The sequence below is a fragment of the Mytilus trossulus genome, chromosome 1, assembly GCF_036588685.1.
Source record: "Mytilus trossulus isolate FHL-02 chromosome 1, PNRI_Mtr1.1.1.hap1, whole genome shotgun sequence".
NCBI lineage: Eukaryota > Metazoa > Mollusca > Bivalvia > Mytilida > Mytilidae > Mytilus > Mytilus trossulus.
In genome coordinates, this window is record NC_086373.1 from 86610668 (window position 1) to 86636833 (window position 26166).

General features: G+C 31.7%; 3 protein-coding genes across 5 annotated transcripts in view; 2 read left to right on the forward strand and 1 right to left on the reverse strand.

Moving 5' to 3' along the window:
• LOC134688053 (nuclear pore glycoprotein p62-like) overlaps positions 1 to 26166 on the forward strand; it is a 59166-nt gene that overhangs the window by 24712 nt on the left and 8288 nt on the right. The window contains exon 1 of one of the 3 annotated variants that reach the window (XM_063548523.1): positions 24078 to 24144. The exons of 1 other annotated variant lie outside the window; for it this stretch is intronic. The gene's annotated coding sequence lies outside the window, so the exon portion shown is untranslated. Of the gene's footprint in view, positions 1 to 24077; positions 24145 to 26166 lie in introns of those variants that run through there. One more of the 3 variants, XM_063548530.1, reaches the window with a different exon arrangement.
• Positions 1288 to 15761, forward strand: LOC134688016 (ras-related protein Rap-1b). Its single transcript, XM_063548485.1, has 8 exons — positions 1288 to 1496; positions 8666 to 8735; positions 11994 to 12062; positions 12630 to 12686; positions 13220 to 13360; positions 13966 to 14109; positions 14488 to 14585; positions 15448 to 15761. The coding sequence occupies exons 2-7, from the start codon at positions 8679 to 8681 to the stop codon at positions 14581 to 14583; spliced, it is 564 nt and encodes a 187-aa protein (XP_063404555.1). The 5' UTR covers positions 1288 to 1496; positions 8666 to 8678; the 3' UTR covers positions 14584 to 14585; positions 15448 to 15761.
• Positions 21774 to 24128, reverse strand: LOC134688075 (small ribosomal subunit protein bS21m-like). The gene is made up of 2 exons (XM_063548545.1): positions 23934 to 24128; positions 21774 to 22075 (listed from the first exon to the last, which is right to left on the reverse strand). The coding sequence occupies exons 1-2, from the start codon at positions 24020 to 24022 to the stop codon at positions 21898 to 21900; spliced, it is 267 nt and encodes an 88-aa protein (XP_063404615.1). The 5' UTR covers positions 24023 to 24128; the 3' UTR covers positions 21774 to 21897.

Here is a 26166-nt window from a genome sequence, read left to right on the forward strand (position 1 = left end):
TTTTTCACTAAATGTTGATGACGTCTAAGACTATACACTAAATTCGTGCATTGGATATTGGATGTGTATTAAATGATATATATATTAGTCTTATTTTTTTTATGAGTTTTTATAAGCTTTTATTTAGCTGTGAGTACTAGGTGTCGTTGTTATGGGAATGCATAGATACCCTGCCACGTCCAGTCGGAGTTTTTGTTAGCGATGTGGTGAGTTGAGCTCTTTTCAACTAATTTCAGTATAGTTTGTTCTTATGTTGTACAGTCACTCCACTGCCCCAGGTTAAAAGATGGTGGGTTTGCCGCCTGTAAAGTAGTTTAATCCCGCCACATTCTGTAATATCTGTCCCAAGTCAGGGCCTATAAATCAGTGCGGGTTTTTGTTTGTTGTTGCAACGGTTTGTTTTTCTTACTTGTTTTGTACATAAAACATCATCCGTAAATTTGATCGTTTTGTTTTTTGATTTTGCCATGTGATTATGGACTTTCCAAATTGATTTTCCTCTGAGTTCAGTATTTTTGTGATTTTACTTTTTGAGTTGTTTAACATTTATCATGATTTATAGCGGCTATTATAGATTAACATGCGGTATTGGTTTTTCCTCATTGTTGAAGATCATACGCTAACCTTTAGTTCAGTGTAACTTCTACATGATCCTACATAGTTTGGCCTTTGGTAGTCCGAGCGGAATTGTCTCAATTGGCAATCATACCACATTTTTGTTAAAACTATTTTCAGTATCTATTACCTATAGTATCCAAGAAACAAAACGGATTTAACCAGGAAAACTTCATATTTACCACAAACTTAATGACACATGTCAGCCAGACATCACGGTAACATTCGTTCCTTACACCTATTATATAAACAGTCGAGAAACAGGTCGACATAATAACGTAATTGAACCTTGATTACTGGTCCATGGAATGAGGTCAGGTCAGGTAATTTTCTCCTGTAGTTGACAATATCTTTGTACTTTTTGACAATAAGGCCAGTTTATCGATAGGTAAAATACATGCCTATGGGTTCTATAAAGTGTGCCCCTTTAATAGCAGACGTGTTAAACCATCATTATTATTTTAATCATCAAGTTCCCAAATCAACTGTATAAAATGAGATAACTCTAATTTGATAACTGTAAAATCTTCTACAATATACTGTCAGTTTAACCTCAAACATTTTATGTGTCTTATATGTTACAAACATTCAGGATAGGACTTTCTATTCAGTAATTCAACGACCTAAGTTAACAGTGCTTTCAGTACTTGTATATTTTACCAGTAATAGCGCCCTCTTACAGTTAGTGTCCGTGATTGCAGTGTGCGGAATGTAACGACTGGATTATTCGGTACTCGGAAGTTGGGAGTTGACTACTATTTGTCATGCGCATTGACTCTATTCCAAATTTAGAAGTAAATCCGCCATTATCAATATAAAGGGGCCAAACGTCATAACAAACTGTTGTTCACAGTTATATCTTTGAGGGAAATAACTTTTTGGTAAGAAATTAGTATGTCTAACTATCGTCCACACACTTTTGACCAGACGTTTACTTTGTTTGTCCTAGCTTTAAAGTTTTAGCGATGGATTCCCCTCGGAATATGGTTCAACTTCAGCAGGAAATGCCAAATGTGACGAAAACAACTTTGTGTCGATGTACCTAATAATCAATCATCCGTCTTCTTATGATTAAATATTTTGACACTTTTCAAAAACATGTTTCTCTCTTCTAGTGATGAATTAAATTTATATATCTTTCGGAAATATCAGGTTGATGACTCAGCCCCATCCCAGATTGCAGGCTGGGTACAATCCTTCAAATAGGTCATTGTAACCTGCTTGAGGTATGCAATGTAAATATTTTCAGTTTTTGAAGGTCTTTATTTTAAACTGTTAGTAAATTGAAATGAAATGTTGCATCTTCTCTTTGTGTCTGTTACTATTAGAATTATGGTCTGTTATCCTTAAATCATGTTTGCTCCCATTCTCTTTTTGTCCCCTTTCTTCTGCTTCTGTCTGATAATGGCCACAATCAATGAGCTGATGATTATGTCTTTCACATTGACCTATCACACCCGACTTAAAGAAGACTTGTTGAGCCCTGTGTCTGTTTCACATTTTATGAAGGTTTTGTTTCGAATAAGTTTTTAATCACAATTAAATAAATAGATATAGGAAGATGTGAATGTATTGTTAAAAAAAGGAAATAATTACTTTGGTTTATTACACTATACACCTTATCACTAATTCCGGCTGCTTGAACTTTTAACGCATAAAACGATCACTTTTCTATTGTGGCGTCAGATATTTTGTTTTATGACGTCAAATTTTTACAAGAACCTGTATGATATCCAGTAGTGGCGGACAAATAGCGATAAGGTGTATTGTACACACCATGGCCAAATTGACAAGTTCCTGAACTCGCCTTCAAAAATCCATAATGAGAACCGTGGTCCTTGGATAAATGTCTCATTGGCAATTATTTCAAATATCCACATTTTTAGTCCCCTATCGACTCTAGGTTTGTACTCTGATTATATAATTTACACCATGTTATGGATCAAGTTATAAATTTGTTCCATTACATAAGAAACAATGAATTTTTAAGGAGTAAGGAACTTAGTATTGTTATGTTGAAAATGTAATGTATAGATAATACCATTGTACTGAAGGCCAGGGGAGAATATGTGGACTCAATTAGAATAAAACCATAACCCTTAGGTACAAAAAAATATTTAAGGAGACTAAGGAGAGTGATAGGCAATTGGTTATGGTTACATTAAGACTTTTTAGGTAACAATCATGACAGCAGTGTTCTCCCCAGGCCGATATGACGCTGCGGTGCCGCAGCGCCTTCATTATATTTTCATAGATCCCGCAGCGTCTTAATTGGCCGTTGTCCCTTAATACTTGATCCCGCAGCGTGTTAATTTTCACATTTTCATTCTAAATATTGGTTAAAATTGACAAGTTGCTGATCACCAGTGAGAGGTCAGTCAGTGTTACGCAATAACTGATAAATAGTTTTACCTGAGCCTCTTATCTTAGCCTTATCGGACTATGTTATCATGTAATAGCGTAAATGATTATTAAAAAGATAGACATGTGTAGAATAAAATTAAAACAAATAAAAACTGCAGTGCAGAAATTAAAAAAATAGATCGCAAATACATTGTATTTTCGCATCGTGTGTTTGATCACTTGACCATTTAGATAACGGATTTTTTCATTGGTCGAGAAGAAGAATCTATTTTAACACGACCAATGAACGCGCTGATTACACGTGATAAATTTGAATACACATGGATAAAGATATTTACGATGAATGAGAGTATTTGTAGATGAAAAAAATTAAATAAACTTCGATTTAACTAGGAGTTATTTATTTAAATAGAAAGTGAGAAAAAGTTGCTTGCAAGGTAAATTCGTCTCAAACTCATGTTTTTAAAAATAAAATGATTATTGAACATCGATCGTAAATCCGTGCGTGGGGAAATATGTGACAATCAACAGGACCGGGTACGGATTTGCTGCAGCTTCTGTATAATGTCACTAGTTAATAATTTCAATGCTTTTAACTTTAACGAATTTGTAAAGTTTCGTTTATATTTACCTGCCAAAGATAGGTTTTAAGAATAAAACACACGGAAGGAGTAATGTCAAACTACGGAAAATAGTCGGCTGTTCATTAAAACATTTTTGTTTTAAAAAGTTGTATACCAAGTATCTTAACCGTAAACAATTTTATTAATTCTGAATGAACATGTTCTCTGCTAATAACAAAGGGTTGACTTCTAAGCTAAAGGCAGATGATGGAAGCAGGTTTTTTTCTCTCAACCAAATGACTTCTAATAAAAGGGGGAATACACCTTCCTCTACACTGACAGTATGATCAGATGTCATTGCTTCTCCTACCAACCGAGCTAAAGTTTTAGCAAGTGATAACAGCAAGCACCTGTCGCTGGTTTCAATAACATGGCTGTCTGAGTTTCTCATAGCCTATATATGTTAAAGGGGGTATAAGCAAAAGTTATTGTACATTTGTTGTAAGAGGGGGTTTTCAACCCTATTAAAAGAGGATAAAGGCAAAATTGAGGAACAGACTGTACAACAAAATAACCCTATCTTGAAACAATATAATCCCTAGAAGGAGCAGAGAGTATAGAGATGAATATTTATATTTTGACTTCTTTTATAATTGACTGAATATGAATAACTTTTGTGTTTAAAATCATTTTATTTCATATACATTCTTGTACTTTATACTCTGCATTATTAAACACATAACACAAAACATTATTACTCATACAGCATGTCATGATTTATAACTGATTGCTTCAGATCACACAAGTTCAATCTAAAAAAAAAGAGTTACGCGCCCTTAAATTTTGCGCCTTCAAAAAATCCTGGGGAGAACACTGTGACAGTGTTGTTGACATACGTTGATGTCTAAGAGTTCGATTTATCTATATTGTGCTTAAGTAATTAGTTATAGAATTTCTAGACAATAATTGTTTTGGGCTTAATCTTGACATATGATATGAATATCAGTGTTCCAGCTAAGCCATTTTCAGAGGGCGCGGTGCCCACCCTTTTCGGAGTGCCGCCCTGTGCCCTTTTTACAGTTTCCAGGGCGCCCTGCCTTTTTTGAAGATCAATTGTATATTAATTGTTTGTATTGACATGATACGCTAATTACTAGATTTTATGACTTAGTTTATGACTTTGTTTACGACCGCAAGCTAATCAACAGTTAAAACTGGTGTCATAATCTGTTGTTATAGATAATCAGCTTATCGGATGGGTCATTATATTAATGATTATCAACATTAATTCATTCAAATAGAATCGGTCAGTCGGCAATACACCTAATTGCCATTTATTCCATTCCGGATAAGTTCTAAAATTACACAACTTTTTCATCCAGTTGAAGTTATCTGTGAACCTGTTTAACAATTCACCATGCACGATACTTTTTAATGAGACCTGTTTAAACTACCGTAAATACTTCAAACAAAATATTTTTTTACTTCAATTTTAATTTCGAAAATACTATATCAAAGTTTCTTGATGATCACTTTCTAAAGTTTTTCCTCCCCCAGCTCAATGCTGATGGCTCTATTTTTGGGCTGCATGACCTAAACAGGAAGTTGTATAAATGACTGTTTTTCCAGGAATGGACTAAATAGCGATGAGGTGTAATAAATGTGCATACAACAACTTGGGCACAATTGGCAATGTTTACCGTAGTTTCATGGAGGAAACGTAATGATAGAAAGTTGAAACCATAATAAACTCGTTGAAGACATTGTTTTACTTGTTTTCCGTGAAATAAACAGACGTATTTGTCATTGACTGCCCTCATTTTTGATACAAAATAACAAAATCGGACGCCATATTGTGGTCCTATTTACATCATATTTACGTACTGTTTATAATCCTCCAAAGAAGGAGCACACCCAAATAAAGAAAGATAACACAATCTGATTTTTTCCTAGCATTGAGTAACCCATTTACATATTCTTAAATATGTCTACATACTTCTTGCTTAAGAATATATATGTTTAGGTATTTTGAGTTATGGGAAAAGTTAAAAAGGGTCTTAGTAACAGTGTTGGTAGGGTGTCTTGGTCATCTTTTTTCGTGAATAATTGTATTCTTCATTTTTGATACAATTTTTCACTGTTGCTATATATATCCTAACATTGTGCATTTACTGAGCACAGCTGTTTTGTGCTGTATTGCCATTAAGCACAGCAGGGGTAGAAAGGTGAAACTGGTAAAATGTGCCAGACCATAGAAACAGAATGAAACAGGTCACCTTTCGGAGCATACTGCATATAAAGCTCAACTGTGCCAAGCAATGATCTAAAAATTTGTGTGACAAGCTGCTTGAAAAGTTTTTCAGCCTGAAAAGTAGAAAGATAGGGTTCTATATGGGCTAATGATGTTGTTCTTGTATAACCTGTGATTCAGCGAATAAACACAATGTTTGATTAATATCTTTTATTAAAACATGCCCTTTTCATATTATCATATCACACTTTAAATGCCCTTTTGAGGATTGGTACCCTGCCCTTTTGAAATCCTAGCTGGAACACTGAATATGTTATCTTTTGTTATCTTTAAGTTCTAGAAAAAACCTATGACAGACTTAATTTGTATCTTTTGCGATACAATTGCTTTCAAGCAATCTGTAGACTTATACCATTGACTCAGGGCCGTGCCCTCACTTCAACCCTTTATTAGCTCACCTGGCCCGAAGGGCCAAGTGAGCTTTTCTCATCACTTGGCGTCCGTCGGCGTCCGGCGTTAACTTTTACAAAAATCTTCTCCTCTGAAACTACTAGGCCAAATTTAACCAAACTTGGCCACAATCATCATTTGGGTATCTAGTTTAAAAATTGTGTCCGGTGACCCCGCCAACTAACCAAGATGGCCGCAATGGCTATAAATAGAACATAGGGGTAAAATGCAGTTTTTGGCTTATAACTCAAAAACCAAAGCATTTAGGGCAAATCTGACATGGGGTAATATTGTTAATCAGGTTAAGATCTATCTGCCCTGAAATTTTCAGATGAATCTGACATTCCGTTGTTAGGTTGCTGCCCCTGAATTGGTAATTTTAAGGAAATTTTGTTGTTTTTGGTTATTATCTTGAATATTATTTTAGATAGAGATAAACTGTAAAAAGCAATAATGTTCAGCAAAGTAAGATCTACAAAAAAGTCAACATGACCAAAATGATCAGTTGACCACTTTAGGAGTTATTGCCCTTTATAGTCAATTTTTAACCATTTTTCGTAAATCTTAGTAATCTTTTAGAAAAATCTTCTCCCCTGAAACTGCTGGGCCAAATTATTTGAAACTTGGCCACAATCATCATTGGGGTATCTAGTTTAAAAATTGTGTCCGGTGACCTGGCCATCAAACCAAGATGGCCGCCACGGCTAAAAATAGAACATAGGGGTAAAATGCAGTTTTTGGCTTATAACTCAAAAACCAAATAATTTAGAGAAAATCTGACATGAAGTAAAATTGTTAATCAGGTCAAGATCTATCTGCCCTGAAATTTTCAGATGAATTGGACAACCTGTTTTTGGGTTGCGGCCCCTGAATTGGTAATTTTAAGGAAATTTTGCTGTTTTTGGTTATTATATTGAATATTATTATAGATATAGGTAAACTGTAAACAGCAATAATGTTCAGCAAAGTAAGATCTACAAATAAGTCAACATGAACGAAATGGTCAATTGACCCCTGTAGGAGTTATTGACCTTTGTAGTCAATTTTCAATCTGCTTCCTTTGTTTAATATTCACATAGACCAAGGTGAGTGACACAGGCTCTTTAGAGCCTCTAGTTCTAAACATTAAGGAACATCTCAGATTCTTATGATTGTCTTGCTTTAAAAGGTAAAAACAAACAAAAGGATTGAACTTGAACAACTTTCCTATAATGTTCTTCTCATAGTCTTTGTGTTTGATATTTCCCTTGACTTACATGCGTATTTTGAACAACACAGAAAATCAGAATTAAGCAGTATTTATATTTAGTGTTGATATAAATTTAGAAACACATCAGAGGGAATTCTCCAGTTTTGAATAAATGCGAGAGTTCTCTGAATTCCGATAAATCTATTCCTATCATATAAGCATGATAAGAACTGAGATGGAGTTTTTCTTACATTCCACTGTTATGAAACTGATATTTGATATTGTACTCTTTGTAAAGAAATTGAAAACTATCTAGGTCGTGTGATATTAATATTAAATATACGTTCTTGTTCCAAATCACAAGTCTAGGGTTTGTTTAGGTAACTATGTGCATGCATATGGTTTTCTTGACTTCAAGGGGTATCAGATTGAATGGTTGCTCTGGATTCCCCACTCCATTGATTAATTTGAAACTCATGGGATCTTTTCTTTGTCTGCCTGTTATTTAGGGTTAATGTTGTTGCATAATTTTAAATCATATGCATTCAAATTTGAATAAGTGTAGTCTACAGCGTAAAGGTGTAACTACAACACCCCTTCAGCTGAAATGGAGTCTTCTGTATTATTGTTTCGAGTTGTCTCCATTCCATAAGTTAATCAAAATACGATTGACACGTTGAGAAAACTCTTTCTGTCAATAAACGTCTTATAAATTGAAAACTACAATGTATTGCAATTTAAACATAGGAGTGTGTACTATAAGGAAATTAAATATTTAAAGAATTAGGAATGGGGTTCCTCCTAGAATTAATGTTGGAAAATAGGTGATAAGATACGAAGTGAAATACCTCCTCTCACTCTCAGTGACTGTGTGAAAAGTAAACATGGAATTGATAGTACAAAAATAAAACACAATAAGTACAATGTTCATACACTTGTATCCAAGAATGGCTATATTTTAAAGTTGAGTAACTATTCAGATTACATAAATTACATTTTACATGTGCAGTTGAATTAGTTTTCAAAATAATACTACAGTATCCAGTTGAGTTATACATTTGTACATGTGTCAATGAAAACAATGGCAATTGTATCCCAACCTTATCTGCTCTTTTATTTATACCTTGATATTACATGTATTAGAGCACATTGAATGAGATTTGTTAACCATGACTTATCATCATGTACTTTGTACATTAGACTAAGATGTGTTTTTTTTTAATCTTATTTCAGATAGCAACAGAAAATGAGGGAATATAAACTGGTTGTGCTTGGTAGTGGTGGTGTAGGTAAAAGTGCTCTGGTAAATATGCCCTATATTCAATTTTTAATGCAGGTTTTAAGTTATTGAGAAATTGTGACTGAAAGAATAAATATTCAACAAACAATTAATTTCCCCTAGATTGCATCCAATCTTTTTCAATGCTTGATCATGTTGATACAGTAATATAAATAATTTGAAGGGTAAGGTATCAAAATTAAAAAAAATATACTTCTTGTAGGATTAATTTTTATCGAGAAGAAATATTTTTTTCACTTGTGATGTTTCTGTAAATAGTCTATGGACTCATCTTTTTTGGCTTTGGTGAGTCCAACAATTAGAAAAAGATATCTATTTGCTATATAATTTATTATTTTATTCTCCATGACAAAACATGCAAAATAGAACATTAAGTTCAGATTACTTTTAAACTTTTGATACTAAAATGATGACATGTGTGTTCAGTTTATACAAAATATTTCAATCTAATGATGCATCTTTGGACTCACCAATTTTGAAAATTAGTGAGAACCCTGTATCTTAGTCTGTGTTTTATAATGTTAATATAAACATAAGAAGTAAAAGTTTGGCTCAAATTGAAGGTGAACCACATTATCAACTATACCTACACATGTATACACTGATGTAACATAATATAATAAATGCACACTTTCATTAAACTTGAGTTCTAGTAGATATTTGAAGCTACAAATAGCTTGGTATCTCCAGCAAAATAAGAACCATTTTTAGGCAGTTAAGCTGCCTTATGCGAGCACCCTGGATTTGTGTGCTACCCAATAAATGCTGAAATATGTGCCATTGTTATCATCTAGCTGGCTACTATATTATTTATAAATTATTGGACAGTTTTTATACGACCGCAAAATTTGAAAAAAAAATCGTCGTATATTGCTATCACGTTGGCGTCGTCGTCGTCCGAATACTTTTAGTTTTCGCACTCTAACTTTAGTAAAAGTGAATAGAAATCTATGAAATTTTAACACAAGGTTTATGACCACAAAAGGAAGGTTGGTATTGGTTTTGGGAGTTTTGGTCCCAACATTTTAGGAAGTAGGGGCCAAAAAGGGCCCAAATAAGCATTTTCTTGGTTTTCGCACTATAACTTTAGTTAAGTTAATAGAAATCTATGAAATTTTGACACAAGGTTTATGACCACAAAAGAAAGGTTGGGATTGATTTTGGGAGTTTTGGTTTCAACAGTTTAGAAATAAGGGTCCAAAAAGGGCCCAAATAAGCATTATTCTTGGTTTTCACACAATAACGTTAGTTTAAGTAAATAGAAATCAATGAAATTTAAACACAATGTTTATGACCACAAAAGGAAGGTTGTTTATTTTTTTTTTATCAGTGATAAATGTTGGTAATGCATGTTAAATGTTTTTCAAGTTAAACATATTACTGCAATTTCAAGGGGTAATTTTTTCTTCTCAGTTTTGATAGGTCAGTTAAAATAGCTGGAAGTTTTTGATATAAAAAAAAAGATGTGGTATGATTGCCAATGATACAACTATCCACAACAGACCAAAATGAAATATAGGGGAAGTCCCTGTGGTCACCCTACCCCTTATGTTTAATAACTTTGAAACAGTTGGGATCCACAACTCTAAATTAAATGAAATATAGGGGGAGTCCCTGCAGTCACCTGATTGAGAAATTGGAAACAGTCGAGATCCCCATCTTTAGATTAAACCATATATATTCATGTATGAGAACTAATCAAATGAAATATAGGGAGAGTCCTTAGGGTCACCCTACACACTCCTGTTTGATAACTTAGAAACAGATGAGATCCCAACTCCTCAACCATATATATTCATGTATTGGACAATATAACAAATCAAATTAAATAAAGGGGAAGCCACCCCCTCCTGTTTGAAAACTTGATAACGGTCGAGATCCCCACCAATAAACCATATATATTCATGTATGGGACAATATAAAAAATCAAATGAAAATTAGGGGTAGTCCCTAGGGTCACCCCACACCTTCTTGTGTGTGTTTTGAGAACTTGTAAAAGATTGAAATACCAAGGCCTAAACCATATTCATTCCTGTTTGTCATTTCAAAAAAGATTGAATGACATACAAGGTCAATCTCATAGGCGACACATATGCATATCACTTTGCTAGACCCTAACACCTGTCATTTTATTCCAAACTTAGACATTATGGATATTTGGGTGAAGGTGGGAGTCGCTTACATTTATAAGTCAGACCTCACCATTGATCCCTGTAGTAGTAAACATTTGTCTGATTTGTGTCTCATTACTTTTGTACTGTACAACCCAAACTGAGTTTTTGTTTCCAGGGAAGCAAGTCCATTCATACTTTTACAAGCTTGTACTAAAGTCAACTTGAACTACTAACAGTCAACTAATACGAACAATTACGATCAAGTAGAAGAACTGCAATCATTGCAAATTTGTACCACTGCTGACTCATTAAAGACTCATGACCATTCGTGGTCATGTGCGTTGCTATTGAAAACCTTGATAAAATATGAATTATTTGCCTTAATGTTTAGTTCATTTAATGAACATAAATGTACAATTATATATGAATGTTTAATATTTGATCTTTTAAATCTTTAAAAAAAAAGTTGAAGCAACATTGCCACAGTTTTCATAATTATGTTTGCCTTGTTTTTTGGTTAACTGCCTACAGTGCTTACAACGCTTTGATTTAAAAGGGTTATCAGTCTTTCCATTATGGGCGTATGACTTTATATAAAGAAGAATCATCAGTCATTAATAAATCTATTGTAAATATATATTGTTTATTTTAAAATCATTAATAAGGATTAGTAATAATTTCTGTGTAATAATTGTCAAAGGTGCAGTATTATAGTATAAACATGTAACATGTTACATATGCATGATGTGTGTCAGAATGGTAATTTGTACAGATATTGATTAACTGGATAGTTACTATTTTGTATGACAACGTCCATATTTCCACATGCTAAAGGTTTTGTCTTTTGTTCAATACACCTGTCTCATGAACAGCCTTTATCTGGCTGTCATCAATTAGTCGACAATCAGGTATACTAATCATCACTAATAGATCACAAATTATCACTTTCTTTATAGTTCATGTAGCAAAATGTTATCATAGGATTTACTGAATTAAATAATAATCAATGCAAACTAAATATTAAAAAATAAAATATTTCAAAAAGTATTTTTAAGTATTGTAAGCATGGTTCAAGTTTGTTCTGTGTTTGAATGACAGTGTGTAGTATATTAATTTATTCTTCAATATTTATATTTCTATTTTACAGACAGTACAGTTTGTCCAGAACATTTTCGTTGAGAAATATGACCCCACAATAGAAGACAGTTACAGGAAGGTATGAGTTGCTTCTATTCATACCAATACATGTATTACTACAATTACCATACAACTGACATCATTTCCAAATTCAATCTGTCATTAATAAATATTACATTCACGATATTCTGTACTCAAGTTTGAGTTTGTTAAATTTGTAAGATTTCATAATATTTTGGAAACATAATTTGTATAATAATTATATAGTTCAACAGAACAAAAGCTTTCACCTACTTTAAATAATACATGTATTTTTGTATTGATTATAATTGCTCCATGTCTGATTCACATATAGATATAAGAAGATGTGGTATGAGTGCCAATGAGACAACTCTCCATCCAAGTCTTAGTCACAATTTGTAAAAGAAAACCATAATAGGTCAAAGTATGGTCTACAACACTGAGCCTGGGCTGACACTGAAAAGCAAGCTTTTATCATGTTAATATATATTTTAAACTGATAAAAATATGAAGCATTTATAATAATTCAAAGAAAGAGATTGAACATACTAAACCCAAGCTATTATATGGATGAAGAATGTTGGTGCTTATAAATTTTTAAAATTGTCTATAATTTGTTTTCTAGCAAGTAGAAGTAGATGGCCAACAATGTATGTTAGAAATTTTAGACACAGCAGGAACAGTAAGTTTTCTTTACAATATTTATTTTGTGTCATCTGCAAAAAGATCACAGTTATGTTTTACTTTCTGACAGCAACATTTAACATTTCATTTGTTCTCTTTGTTTTTCAAGCTATATGGATCAGGTTACAGTCTTTTTTTATTGCACGTCAAAGACACCTTTGCATATTTAAAAAAAAGAGTAGGCTAATGTTGCTATAAGGCAGCACTCCCACCTGCAAAGTGGAAAGGGATTATTATAAGTTGCAAAACTTGTTTCCCAATCCACTCTAAAAAAAAATAATTTTAAACTATACATCAAGTCATTAACAATAGATGGATTTTTGCACAATAAACCAAGTTCTCAAGTGTTTGTATAAATTAGATAAAAACAATCTTTGATTTGCAATCTTTATCACATTATTCAAATAATTAAAACCATGAAGGTTTTGACATTATGCAACTGCTAAACAAGACATTGACTTGTTGATTATAGAATACTTCACATGCATTTGATTTATTGATTTAAAATAAACATTATTTTCATTTTTGTAGGAACAATTCACAGCAATGAGAGATCTATATATGAAAAATGGACAAGGCTTTTTATTAGTATACTCTATAACAGCACAGTCAACATTTAATGATCTTCAAGATTTAAGAGAACAGATTCTCAGAGTTAAAGACACAGATGATGTATGTATATAGGGGGTGATAGTCTAATGGAGATATTGGTACTTGCTATTTTGTTAAAAAAAAAAAAAAATCATAATTTAAACACCATTTGATAATGAAAGTTTGGGAAAAAATCTTTTGTTACAAACATCGGATACTTGCCCTATTAAGAGTTTAATATCCTGTTTAAACTTGAGAAGACTTTCAGTCAAAACTGAAACATTTTATTATATGAAATCAAATTTGAAGCTTACCTGTAAAATTAATTAGAATACTGTAAATTCAGAAATTATTGTGAAAAATGTGACAGAGTTGTCAACACAATAATTTAAACTCACATTTTATGAATAAAACAGGATTTTTCTTAAAATCATAAAAATTAATATAGCATTTAAGTTTAAAATGACAAAATCGCAATAATTTCTAGATTTACAGTATAGTAATGCAAATAATTATATAATGTACATGTATAGAGACCAGGTATTGTTAGGTAGATGTTATTTTTATGTTTCATTCCAAAGAACTTCAGAAATAAGAAAATAAATCCTGATTTAGTTAAGAGTTCTTTTTTTTATATATAATTATGAACTTTTATACTGTTTTAATGAGAGAATGATTATCTACAGGTACCAATGATTCTAGTAGGAAACAAATGTGACTTAGAAGATGAAAGGATAGTCAGCAAAGAACAAGGAATGAATTTGGCTAGACATTTTAACAATTGTGAATTTTTAGAAACATCAGCAAAAGCAAAAATAAATGTTAATGAAGTAAGTATATGATAAGCCTTGTAAATAAAATGCGTTTTTAATGCTTCAGTGAATAAGTGGTCCAGAACATTCATGTACTATTTGCCACTAAATGTAAAGCAACAAACAATCAATCTCTATAATTGTGTAAGATATGACATACTGATAAACAATATGAACGAATACACAGTCATCATTTTCCCTTAATTTTGTAGAATACAGTTTAATTATTTTAATCTTTGGAGGATATCCAATATTAAACTGGTTCATTATAAAGTTATTTCAATGTATCTTTATTGAGAGTATCCACTACTTGTATCCTCAAGTGTTTTCACATACTCTGTTAGGATGAGCAACTCATACATGTATAGATTGTAATAAAAAAAAAATCTTTTATAGATATTTTGCAACCTTGTGAGACAAATCAACAGAAAGAATCCAGAAAAAAGACCAGGTGGAAAATCAGGAAGCAAATCTAAATGTACTTTATTATAATGGTAGGTGAAATAAAATCAAAAGTTTAGGTCTTGACTGGTCAACTGAACACATTTTTAAAACGAAGAAATGCCACCAAGATGTTGTATTTCTGGAATCAAGGTTTCTTGTTACATCAAGTATACAGAAACTCCTCATCATGATCATCACGTTCCCGATTCAACTAAGGAATCATCATTTAACAGTGACTCTGAGTCTGAATTGGTCAGTGAATTAACGAAGGAGAACATAGTTATAAAACGCAAATTCGCTCCCCGACGAGCGTGATTGACGGAGTGGCGTTTGATTTATAAACAAAATATGTATCAAAACGTCTATCTTCATCTTCTTTTATTTTTAAATTTACATCTAAATCAACACAAAAATAAACTCGTCTGTTGTGTCACCTTTTATTCTTTGTCAGTAAATGCCAAAATTATTTTGGTGTCCACTTCCGTTTACCTCTATAATCCGAACACCTGTGAAAACTGAACAAAACGCAAAGTCCCGTGGGTGTTCGGTTTGGACAGGTTTCACTGTATATGTTAATGACATTTATTATGCAGTGGCATTAGCATCAGTACTTTTCATACCCCTGGAGACATCATAAGTTTTATCATGAAATCTACGAAACTAAATGTCTAACGAATAATAATGTATCCAGAGTGTATTTACCATTGTCATTTCAGTATAAATAAATTTGGTGTATAAACTGTCTTCTGATTGGTTAAAATTATTGGTTTTATTTTCAATGTTGTCAATTTTTATGGCGTCACGCCCACTCTGACGTTGTGTATTCAAAATTAATTATTGCCATTCATTAAATGATTTTCTTAAATTTTTCAACTATATCTGTTCATAGAAAGAACACTTATATCTTTTCAGGTTTACCACTTTATATGTGTAACATTAAAGGGCAGAAATAGAAGAAGAATAGTTATTGGATAGACAGAACTAGTCCAGAAGATTAAAGAAAATGTGTCTTGCTGGTTTAATCTTTTTATCTATATATATTAATTTTAAAATACTTGGTTCTCTATTTTAAAATTTTTGTGTGAAGATCTGACAAAAGTAGTTATAACAAATTCATAAGCTGCATTGGTGAAAACTAGTAACAATAATTTGCAGTTTCATTAGTGTTATATTTATTAGGCCGATTATATTCAAATGTACTTCATCTTCACAATGCTAGCTAATTTTATAAAAGAAATAATTGTTTATATTCATGTTAACTGACGGAGGATGCAAAGTTAGTGTACAGTATTATAAAGGGTAAATTTCCTGTTTATAGTTATAGGTACATGCTTAATATAACGATGGTGCATTTAATCATGTTTGTTTATACGAGACCTAAGCTAGTGCTTCTTGAGATCAAATTCAGTTTACAGTGTTATTCTTGTGCGAATAAAAGTGATTGCTTTCAAAAAAATTTCACCAAGTGAGGAGACTTTTAAATCAGAAATTGTGAACTTGAATTACAATTGTTTTGATATTGTTTAAACTTAAGTTTAAATACAATAATCAAATTTTCTGTGAAAGTGTCTTCTTTTTTTATCTTTTTATTTCCTTTTTTTGTGCATATTAAATTAAATGCATTTAAGCTTGTAGATATATGACATGCTTCATTTTCTTTTTGAATTTAAAATACTTTTTTTATTTCTTCTTTTGAGAAGAAAGAGCATTATATTTATTTGAAATATGAATGAAATAGCATGTATTGTTTTTAATGACTTGTAAAAATTCTACAGATATTAAATGGTATTATATGCATCTTAAAATCTTGCAGGAATGATAACAAAAAATTATGCAGGAAATTCTCCCTACAAAATCAAAAGGAAATCTCATTTTATTTGATTAAAACTTATATAAAGCTTTAATACATTTGTCCTTTTCTCAAAAAGATTTTCTTATGCCCTTTATCATCATTGTCAAGAAGGTCTTTTTCTAAGGAAATCTTATGTCACCTAGTAAACAAGTGTAAAATTTAATAACTTTGTGTGGCATTTAGCTTAGTTGATTTCAGTCTTTATTTTATGTAGATACATTAAGTGGTATATACTTATCTGCAATAAATTTACAACAGTCATTATAAAGTTTGTCTTCATTATTTGTTGTTTCAATTTATGTTTGTATGTTTTATAAGCAAAAGCACAGCCAAAAAGTATGTTTGACATGGCACGAATATTATCCTAAATTCAAATACATTTCATCAATTTCATTTTAACAATTAATCTTTTTGAAATATATTAGTGCAATTTCTTAATGTGCTTCAATGACTGAAAAACTGAGAGTAACTAATGCTTCACAGAATATTCATGATTTATCATTTAATTATAATCAATGATTGTATAAATTGGAATGTGGCTTATTTATACTGGGAATGGCTTTGTATTTTATATACATTTTGTAGTATTGTGATACTAAGTTTGGGAATAAATAGTTTTGTAGTACTGATGTTATTTCCCCTTAATTTTTATTGTTAGTTAAATTTAATTTGCCATGTACACATATTATAATTATACACAAATGTTTAAATGTGTCTTTTTCACAACATATTTATCTGCATATTTCTTTTAAAAGTATTGACGTAACATTATGCCTTTCTATGTATATCATGTCCTTCAGATAAAAAAATGAATTTAATTTAAACTACAAAAGGCAATACACACATATATAACATTGAAACATCTTAATTACATATGTCAACATGCATATCTATGTTAATTATAAATGTGGGCAGAAGTTATCTAATATACTTAATACATCTTATTACATTGAATGTTCAATGAAACAAAAGGGATAGATTATATCTCATTATTTTAAGCTTAAAATTGTCTACTATTTGACCTAAAATTAGATTGAGAAGGTTCATGTTTTATACAAAGCAGGTTTATTATGGCCAGTTAATACATGATGTTGTTTCAATTCATTACTGTACTGTGATACGTAATAGGAAAAGGCCTTTTACTGAACTTTATAAGTCTTTCAAAGTTCATTAATATATATTCTTTATTTAAAGATTCAAGATAAATAATATAAATTATTTAATTGGAATTCTTGTCCATGTTTTAATATGTTTTATTCATGCAAATGATCAGTTGAAGGTTTGAAAAAAGACATTGAATTGTTTCAAATACACAACAAATGTGATATACCATCCTACAATTGTTCAGATCTTGCTTAGTCAAAAATAGAAATACAAAAATGTACTATGATAAGATTCCAACTGATAAAATTTACATAAAAATCAAAGGCTACTGTTTGTTTTATTGTTTTAGAAAACTTTAAAAATATGAAAGTGGTGAATTATTATTTGGTAATTTTGATTGCATACTTGGGGCCATATGTAAATTTTATGTTATTTAGCAGACAATCCTTTGCTTGTTTGCTTTATGTAGAATAAATTGAAGTTGATTAAATACTCAAATTTGTTTACTGTTAGTATTTGTGTCATTGATGCTAGGTTTTTCCTAATTTTGTGTGAATAAATGCAATGCACACAAAGTTTTGTCATATTTTAGATGTACTTGCATGAATATAATACATACCTTCATCTCAATAAAAATTTGAAAAAGCACTGAGTTTTTATGTAAGAAGATTAAATAAATTTTAAAGATGATTTAAATAGATAAAATGTGTACCAGGTTAATTATGGTTATAGTTTTAAGATTATACATGTTTGGAACGAGTATACCATAAGATAAACTTTGGTTATTTATTCGAACAACACAGTTATTGGGTTTCAAGTTCCAAGGTATCATGTTTTAAATCATCTTAGCTAACCAAGGGTTACAATCCACTTCCTTCCTCTCTACCTTTGGCGAATTGAGATAGAATTTTGGAGACATGATTTTCCATTGGTTGCAGTAGAATCTCCCTGCTTCTAATAAAAAAGCGCCTATAACATGATCACGTGTAAATGTAGAAAGTGTATGTAAACAATTGCCACGTGCTTATTGTGCAACAAGTCTTTACATCCCTAAACATACGACTATATTTAGTAACAATTTGAATGTTTTCAATCAACTAATAGAAGTTCCTGAATAGGTTTCTTGCAAAAGTTCATGAATGTCAAGGTATATTTTTCGTTTCCTGCTTTAATAATTGTGTAGAATCTAGACGCAACTGTGTTTTAACCTCCAAATTGAAGAGTTCAAGTGCTACCATTGGTCAAGAATAATGTATTCCGAATGGGCGTGACTTTAATCTTCCGATAGATGGCACAACATTGTTATCACAAATGTTGGCTTAATCTGTCAAGTGTGGAGAGGAGGGAAGTAGATTGTAACCCTTGGCTAAGGAGGATAGTTTTAAATGATCCTCACATCATTTCCAAATATGAAGATTTTTCTTATTAGGCCTCCCCCATCACCAGAGGTGGCATTAAGTGTTTGCCTATTCCAACTGATACGTATGAATGTGTCTTGAAATTGTTTTTTTGTTCTCTAACTTCAGTTTGTCTCAACCACATGTTATGAAACTTTTACACCATGGTAATTACCGTACTGAAAACACATATCAAATTCAAATGGCCTTCAGTTATGTCTCTTTATAAGGTTATATGCAATTGGGGCATCTTCTGTTTCCCATCGTCCAGTATTCAGTTATAATATTTATCACTTGAATAAATATGAAGATAATCGTGTTGTACCTCCAGCAGACATCTTAGAAGGTGGATCATCGACCTATATAGTTATTAAAGAGTTGGGGTAAATCTCTGGACAGAAATCCTACAATACAAAAATCATTTAAAGTTCAAAATATTGCTTTGTTTTTGCTTCACTTGCTCTGATGTTTGCAACGTTAATCATCTCACTGCAGAGTGAAACATTTGATTAGTCTTACACTGATGTGCAAGATACTAATCAAAATAAAGGAATGCTCCTGGTTTCCATTTTTCGCTTTTCACTTGGCCTCTGTTAATGGGTGGTACTGGTAATCCTCTCAAAAACTACTGGGCTAAATTAAAGTTGCTGAAATGTCGCACCTATTTTACTTTTATTATTCAGTATATAACTCTACAACAAGTATCACCTAAACTTGACATCATCAAAGATATGTGATAGTAAGGTCATAGTCAGATAAACCATACCAGACAGACAGGTATACCTTACAGTCATAACATATATTTGACCTATGGTGTATTGTATACAAGAAACCGACCAAACCATAAAAACTTAATTTTGAACAATGAAAATGTGGCCAATGTCAGTTCAATCCTGCAAGACAGATTCAAAATTAACAATTATTCCAAACACCAATTAAAGTTGACATATTGAATAATGTATCTTAGAAAAGGACTTTCTTTTAAAACTTAACATCGTCCATTGAACATGAGGTCAAGGACATATGCTACCTGCAATACAGACAAGTTTACCGAACAGTCATTTCATACATCAAATATAGTTCACCTATTGATTATATTATTAGAGAAACAAACCAAAACTAAACATTGACCAATGACCTATCAAAATAAGGTAAAGCTCTGATGATACCTGCCAAACTGACATAAACACCTTATAATCATTCCATAAACCAGATATAGTTGACCTACTGCTTACAATATGTGAGAAACAGACCTAATCATGTAACTTTTACCCTAATCACTGATCCATGAAATCAGGTAAAGGGTCAGGTGATATATCTCATGAACATTTTAAGGCCTTGCAAGGAACCCATGTACTAAATATAGTTATCCTTTTATTCGTAATAGGTGAGAAATTTATAAACCACAAGAATTTAACTTTTTTTCCAGCAGTCACTGAACCAAGAAAATGAGGTCACCTTCAAGAACAATGGACATGCCAGTTAGGGAAACTCATTACATAAGTCAACCAGGTCTACAGCCCTCTGAAATATAAAGCTATATACAATAGACAACTTTCGAGTTCGATGCATTTCTGTCAAAAACTCTGGTTTTAGTGAAAGTCATTTGTGCATTTAGGGGCGTCGTCACTTCCATTCAAATGTTAAGCGAGTGGTTGGAAAACTATAATTCTATTTTGTATGAATTATTCGTCAAATTGAATTCTCAAAATTGACAATCAGCATTGCTGTCATTAGGGAATTGTCATTAAGTACCTACAGAACAACCAGTATTTCTAGTTTATCCTGCACAATGACGATCACTAAGACGCTTGATGAACATAAATAGTGCAGGGTTACAGGCGACCCCATCTATCTGGTAAATGACGTCATAAAGGCACGCATATAATTGAAGACTTTTTTCCAGTGAAAGTGGTCTATTGGTTAATGATGCCATTGCAAGATTGTAATTGCTGTCTCTCAGTCACAGGCAAGATTTTTGTTTTACAGATGAAAACAGGTGCCAAGTGATGAGAAAAGCTCAATTAAAGAATAAGAGTGATAATCTGAATGTCAGTATCTAACAATATACAAAGTTTCATACAGATATAATATCTATCATTGTAGGGAATATAATGAGATATAACTATAAGCTGAACACTGGGTCAACATTTTCAAAGTTCAATGGACCATAATTATAACTCAATGTACTGAAATATCTTAACCCCATGCACATCTGCACATTATGATCTAACATTGTATCAATTTCTATTTAGATATTATAATCCACGAAGGTTGTGATGAAGTTGCCAGATAGGGCCAAAATATTGTAAGTACAAAGGGACAACTCTAGGAAAAACATCCTACTATCATGAACATAAGTAAATAAGGATTTGACAATATAGCAAGTTGTGAGTAGATATGATAATACATGTACATATACCTGTTGGTGGTGTTGCAATCATAATGTCATGGGCATAAGTTAAAAGGGACATAACTCTAAAAAAAACTCAATGGACAGGAACATACTTCCTACATGCACATCTGCATATAAAAACTTAACAAATAAATAGTTTTCATGTATACATAATAAACCATCATGGCATGTAGGAGTTGTAATGCCAATATCTGGTCTGAAAAGGGGCATAATTGCTAAAGCAAGACGCATAGTTCAAGGGAAACTAAACAGGATTGAAAATTTACTTGTTGATACATTGTGTTTTGCATATCATGATTAATTATTCTTAAAAGTTTGAAGTGAATCAAAGGACAAAAACTTTAGTCTGGACAAAAAACTGACAGACACTCTGATTCCCATCAACCCATCCAAACTTTGTATACCGGTAATAAATAAGAAATCTCGGAGTACAGACTGTTTGAGGAGGGGGAAATGCTATAAAAAAATATGCAATTGATCAACTTTATTTGTCACAACTGTTTATTTTCTATACAATTTACATTCCATCTGAATAAATGTTCTGGAAGTATATCATTTTAGGAGCAAAAAACACATAATGTATTTAATATCCATCATCCTATCCATGGACTTTCTCTGTTCACTTTCATCACAAATTCTATTTTTCTTTGCATGTCAGCATTATATATCCTCTTACATCTTTCATAACTAATACGTCTCCTCATTGTGGTTGGTTTTTCATAATATTTCTTTCGTCTAACTTGGTCAACAATTCCATCATTTCTCATAAATCTGCAAAAAAAAGTGTTTAAATATTTAATACAGACTAGTTTAACATTGAAATTATGAATAATTATAGATAAATTATTCAAGTAATTTGCAAATAACGTAGTCTAATAAATTAACAGGTTTTTATATTCATATAAATACATTTGTCAAAGTTTGATATTTGTTTATATAAAAAAGAAGATGTGGTATGATTGCCAATGAAACAACTCTCCACACAAGACCAAATGACTCAGAAATTAACAACTATAGGTCACAGTAAAGCCTTCAAAATTGAGCATTACCCTGCTTGGGTGGCACAATTCAGTTATACATAGATAATAGCCCGTTAGTAACTTAAATTGATCATACCATCACTGATACCATGTATATAAGATTCATACATAATCATGATAATAATGAATTCTTGCTTGAAATTGAAATCTTATAAAATGGAGTTTTACTGTTTCCTATCTTCATATTATATTTATAATGAACTTGAAAACATCAACCTTCAGAATGATGTGCTTTACTTAATCAATTTATTATTGAAACTTCTATGTGTACTTTATAACTTCCCAGTGATTATGATTACCTATAAAGGAACAATCTAATCTAAATTAAAACATGTTCATGTGGCTGTTTCAAGTCTCTGGTTGTTATTCTTTGAAACTAATATTCTTGTTTTTGTGCTTACATGGAGTTATTAAAGGGCAGATGTTTGAAATTCTCTGTCACTCTGATCAAATTATCCACAACTTTTTTATACTTAGCTGCCTATTTGGACTATTTGCCTGTATGGCAAGTTTGGTAATTTCCTAATCTATGGCGGATTTTTGTTGTTTTGAAATCTATGGAAAATTTGGAGTAAATAGAGTACAATGCAGTACATATGTGATCAATGACTTGTCTGAAATCAATGAAAATGTACGAAATGGACATGTCTATAAATATTTGTGAAAATCGTGATAGTAACACCTACATGTATAATTGTTTATATTTAACCCATTCCTTAGACCAACTTATAAACATGTCCCTTAACAAAAACAAGTTAAAAAAACTAAAACAGTTTGAATTTTCAAATAATATTTATGTTATCGTTAATCATGTTAATACATCTTTTTTATTTGTTGACAATTAAAAACTTAAGAGATATCCGTTAATTTTATCTTTCACTTAAACTTTGACAGCTGCAGATAGCAAAATGTTTACTATAACTTCTTTTTTAATAATCCGGCACTAAAAAAAGTGGTGCCCTAGCTTATTCAACGCTGGTTTTGGACGGTACAGCACATTTTGACTCTCTTCTGAAATGGTTGTCCAGGATATTACCTTCATCTGAAATCATGTTCAAATCTATGAGCATAGCAACTGTTTGAGGTGGCGACCATGTAATATTGCGTTATTCCATAGTGACGCAATTTAAAGATCTGCCATAGATTTGGAGAAAACAAAAATCTGCCATAGATTGGAGTTGTTTGCAGGTTGTAACGTCACATTTGCCATAGATTTGAGTCCATATATAAATTGTTTGTATTTTACTACCATGTATGGTAAATTGTTTATCCATTTGGTCATTTCCATCTATTGTAAATGCATTTGTGTAAATATAATATTGTCTAATTTGTCTATTCATGAAATAGGATGTCTACACATTATGAAACAGGTAAAACTTGAAGCATTTTCCGTTTTAACAGGAAAATAATGTTATTTTATAATAGATTTGATATGGAAATAATTTCCAAATTAGGTGAAAATTCCCAATTTTGATAGTCATAGGACCCATTGGAATCATACCTGAAAAAAAGACATTTCTCAAGGACGTATGATTTATGAGTGTCAATTTTTGGAAAAAAATACCATGTAAGTAATTTCAATATAATACCTCATCAATGCATTGTGGGCTTGTTCTACGTTATTTTTGTGGACAAAAACGGTTCTTGCCAAGAATTTTGCATTTTTATGGCATGACATTTTGTCAATGAATGGTCTCCCTTGTCCTACGGTCACTTATACGTTTGAAGTAAAGCGATTTACATTTAAAATGTAAGAACAATTATACACCGATTAAGATTTCGAGCCAAATCAAAAAGAAAGTATGAAAATAGCATGTTTTGCTTTCCTTTACAGAAAAGGAAGGCTTTGAATTTTAAGAAGAAGAAAATTGTTGGAATACAATGGATAAACATAAGTCTTCGTCCCCTGCGATATGGGGGATTATTCACTACACACAATTTATTTCAAACTTTTTTTAGACAAGGATTTTTTTCTTTCTGTTTGCCACTTGTTATTTGTTTTCAATTTAGTATTCTTCTACTTATATCATTGTAATGACCAGCTTCAACTTGTTGAAGTATATGTCACTTGTACTATAAACGTATTCACACTTTTGGTTTTTAGCTGAATCTTGCCTCCGAATGACCTTAGATCTACTCCGAATCACCTTTTGACGTCAAGCAACAATTACTTTTAAATTGTGACGTCAAATATTTTAAATTATGATGTCAAAGTTTACGGGAACCTGTGTGATTTTACGTAATGGCGGACAAATTTGCATACAAGTGTAAATACGTCTATTGTATTTAATGTTTTAATACACCTTATCGCTATAAGCGTTATCGGCCGGCTTGAACTTTTGATGCATACAACATTCTCTTTTCCACTGTGGCGTCAGATGTTTTGTTTTATGACGTCAACATTTACGGGAACCTGTGTGATATCCAGTAATGGTGGAAAAATAGTGATAAGGTGTATAGACGTATTTACACGTGTATGCAAATTTGTCCCCCATTACATAACATCACACAGGTTCCCGTAAACTTTGACTTCATAATTCAAAACATATGACGTCACAACTAAAAGGTGATTGTTGCTTGACGTCAAAAGGTTATTTTGAGGTGATGTAAGGTCATTCGGAGGCAAAATACAGCTAAATACCAAAAGTGTAAATACGTTTATTGTCTAATGACATTAATGATATAATTTATCCAAGTTATTAATTATTATATGTTATACCTTATCACTAATCCCGGCTAACCCGGTCGCTTGAACTTTTGATTTCAACAACAATCACTTTTCCATTGTGGCAACTCGCCCTACTTGTGAAAAAGGGTAAGTTCCCATTGAAAATGGGTTGGATACATGTTATTTCCTCCATTTATGAAAAGGGTTGAAATCCCTCTGATATAAGGTCTGCCAATTCGCCCCAGTTGTCCCCTTATAATAAAGGATTTTCTTTTACAAATTGCAACTTGGATGTAGTGTTTTCTCATTGGCACTCATACCACATCTTTTTATATCTATGTTGTAGTTCTTTTTTTGTTGTTGAAATCAATCAGAAAGAAGAGAGTATCAGTATTTCTGTGACGTGAATGCCAATTTTCAAAAAATAAAAAAATCCTAATGAATATATAGAGTCTTGCCAACTCGCCCCACTTATGAAAAATAAAAAAGTCCATATGAATTAAGTCAATGAAAATCTAGGTTTTATCTTTTTGCATTAAGTGGTGCAAATAACAGGATTTAACCCTTTTCACAAGTGGGACAATTTTTGAAAAAAGTGGGGCAAGTTTGTAAATCAGTGGGGTGATTTGTCCTGCTTCCATCCATACCTCCAAAGACAATTACTTCTGAAGTAAAATATACATGTGTGTTGTTGTTAGTATTTTCATCTAATTGAGGGTGTTAATCATCTGTCTGTATTGATACACAAGATAGAAGTCCTGGATAAACACATGAATGAATTTAAAACTTCCCTTTTTCTCTATAAAACCCTAAAAAAAATTCTAAAGAAAACCCTGAAAAGAAATGTACAAGCAAAGTAATTATGAACATAACCAAAATAGTATCAGATATGCATGGCATCATTTAAAGCAAACACTGTACTTAACTTGTTGAATATTAACAGTTAATCATTATGAATCACATGCAACAAAATTATAAAACAACATAAAAAGGCAACATGATCTTGTATGATCCCAAAATAAATAAATTTTTTGAAGATTTCTTGGTAATTCATTGTCATTACCTTGAGGATTCATTTTTGAAATTTGAAAATACAATGTTACATGTACAAATGCATTTTTAATTGAAAAATCTTACATGAAATGCCCCAGAAT

What these genes read in the sequence shown, in the direction of transcription:
- LOC134688016 (XM_063548485.1), top strand. Translation starts at nt 8,679, where the DNA reads ATGAGGGAATATAAACTGGTTGTGCTTGGTAGTGGTGGTGTAGGTAAA. An exon ending in TAGAAGACAGTTACAGGAAG is followed by an intron (nt 12,063 to 12,629) that starts GTATGAGTTGCT and finishes TTTGTTTTCTAG; the next exon opens with CAAGTAGAAGTAGATGGCCA. An exon ending in GAGTTAAAGACACAGATGAT is followed by an intron (nt 13,361 to 13,965) that starts GTATGTATATAG and finishes GATTATCTACAG; the next exon opens with GTACCAATGATTCTAGTAGG.
- LOC134688075 (XM_063548545.1), bottom strand. Translation starts at nt 24,022, where the DNA reads ATGTCATGCCATAAAAATGCAAAATTCTTGGCAAGAACCGTTTTTGTC. An exon ending in GCCCACAATGCATTGATGAG is followed by an intron (nt 22,076 to 23,933) that starts GTATTATATTGA and finishes TTTTTTTTGCAG; the next exon opens with ATTTATGAGAAATGATGGAA.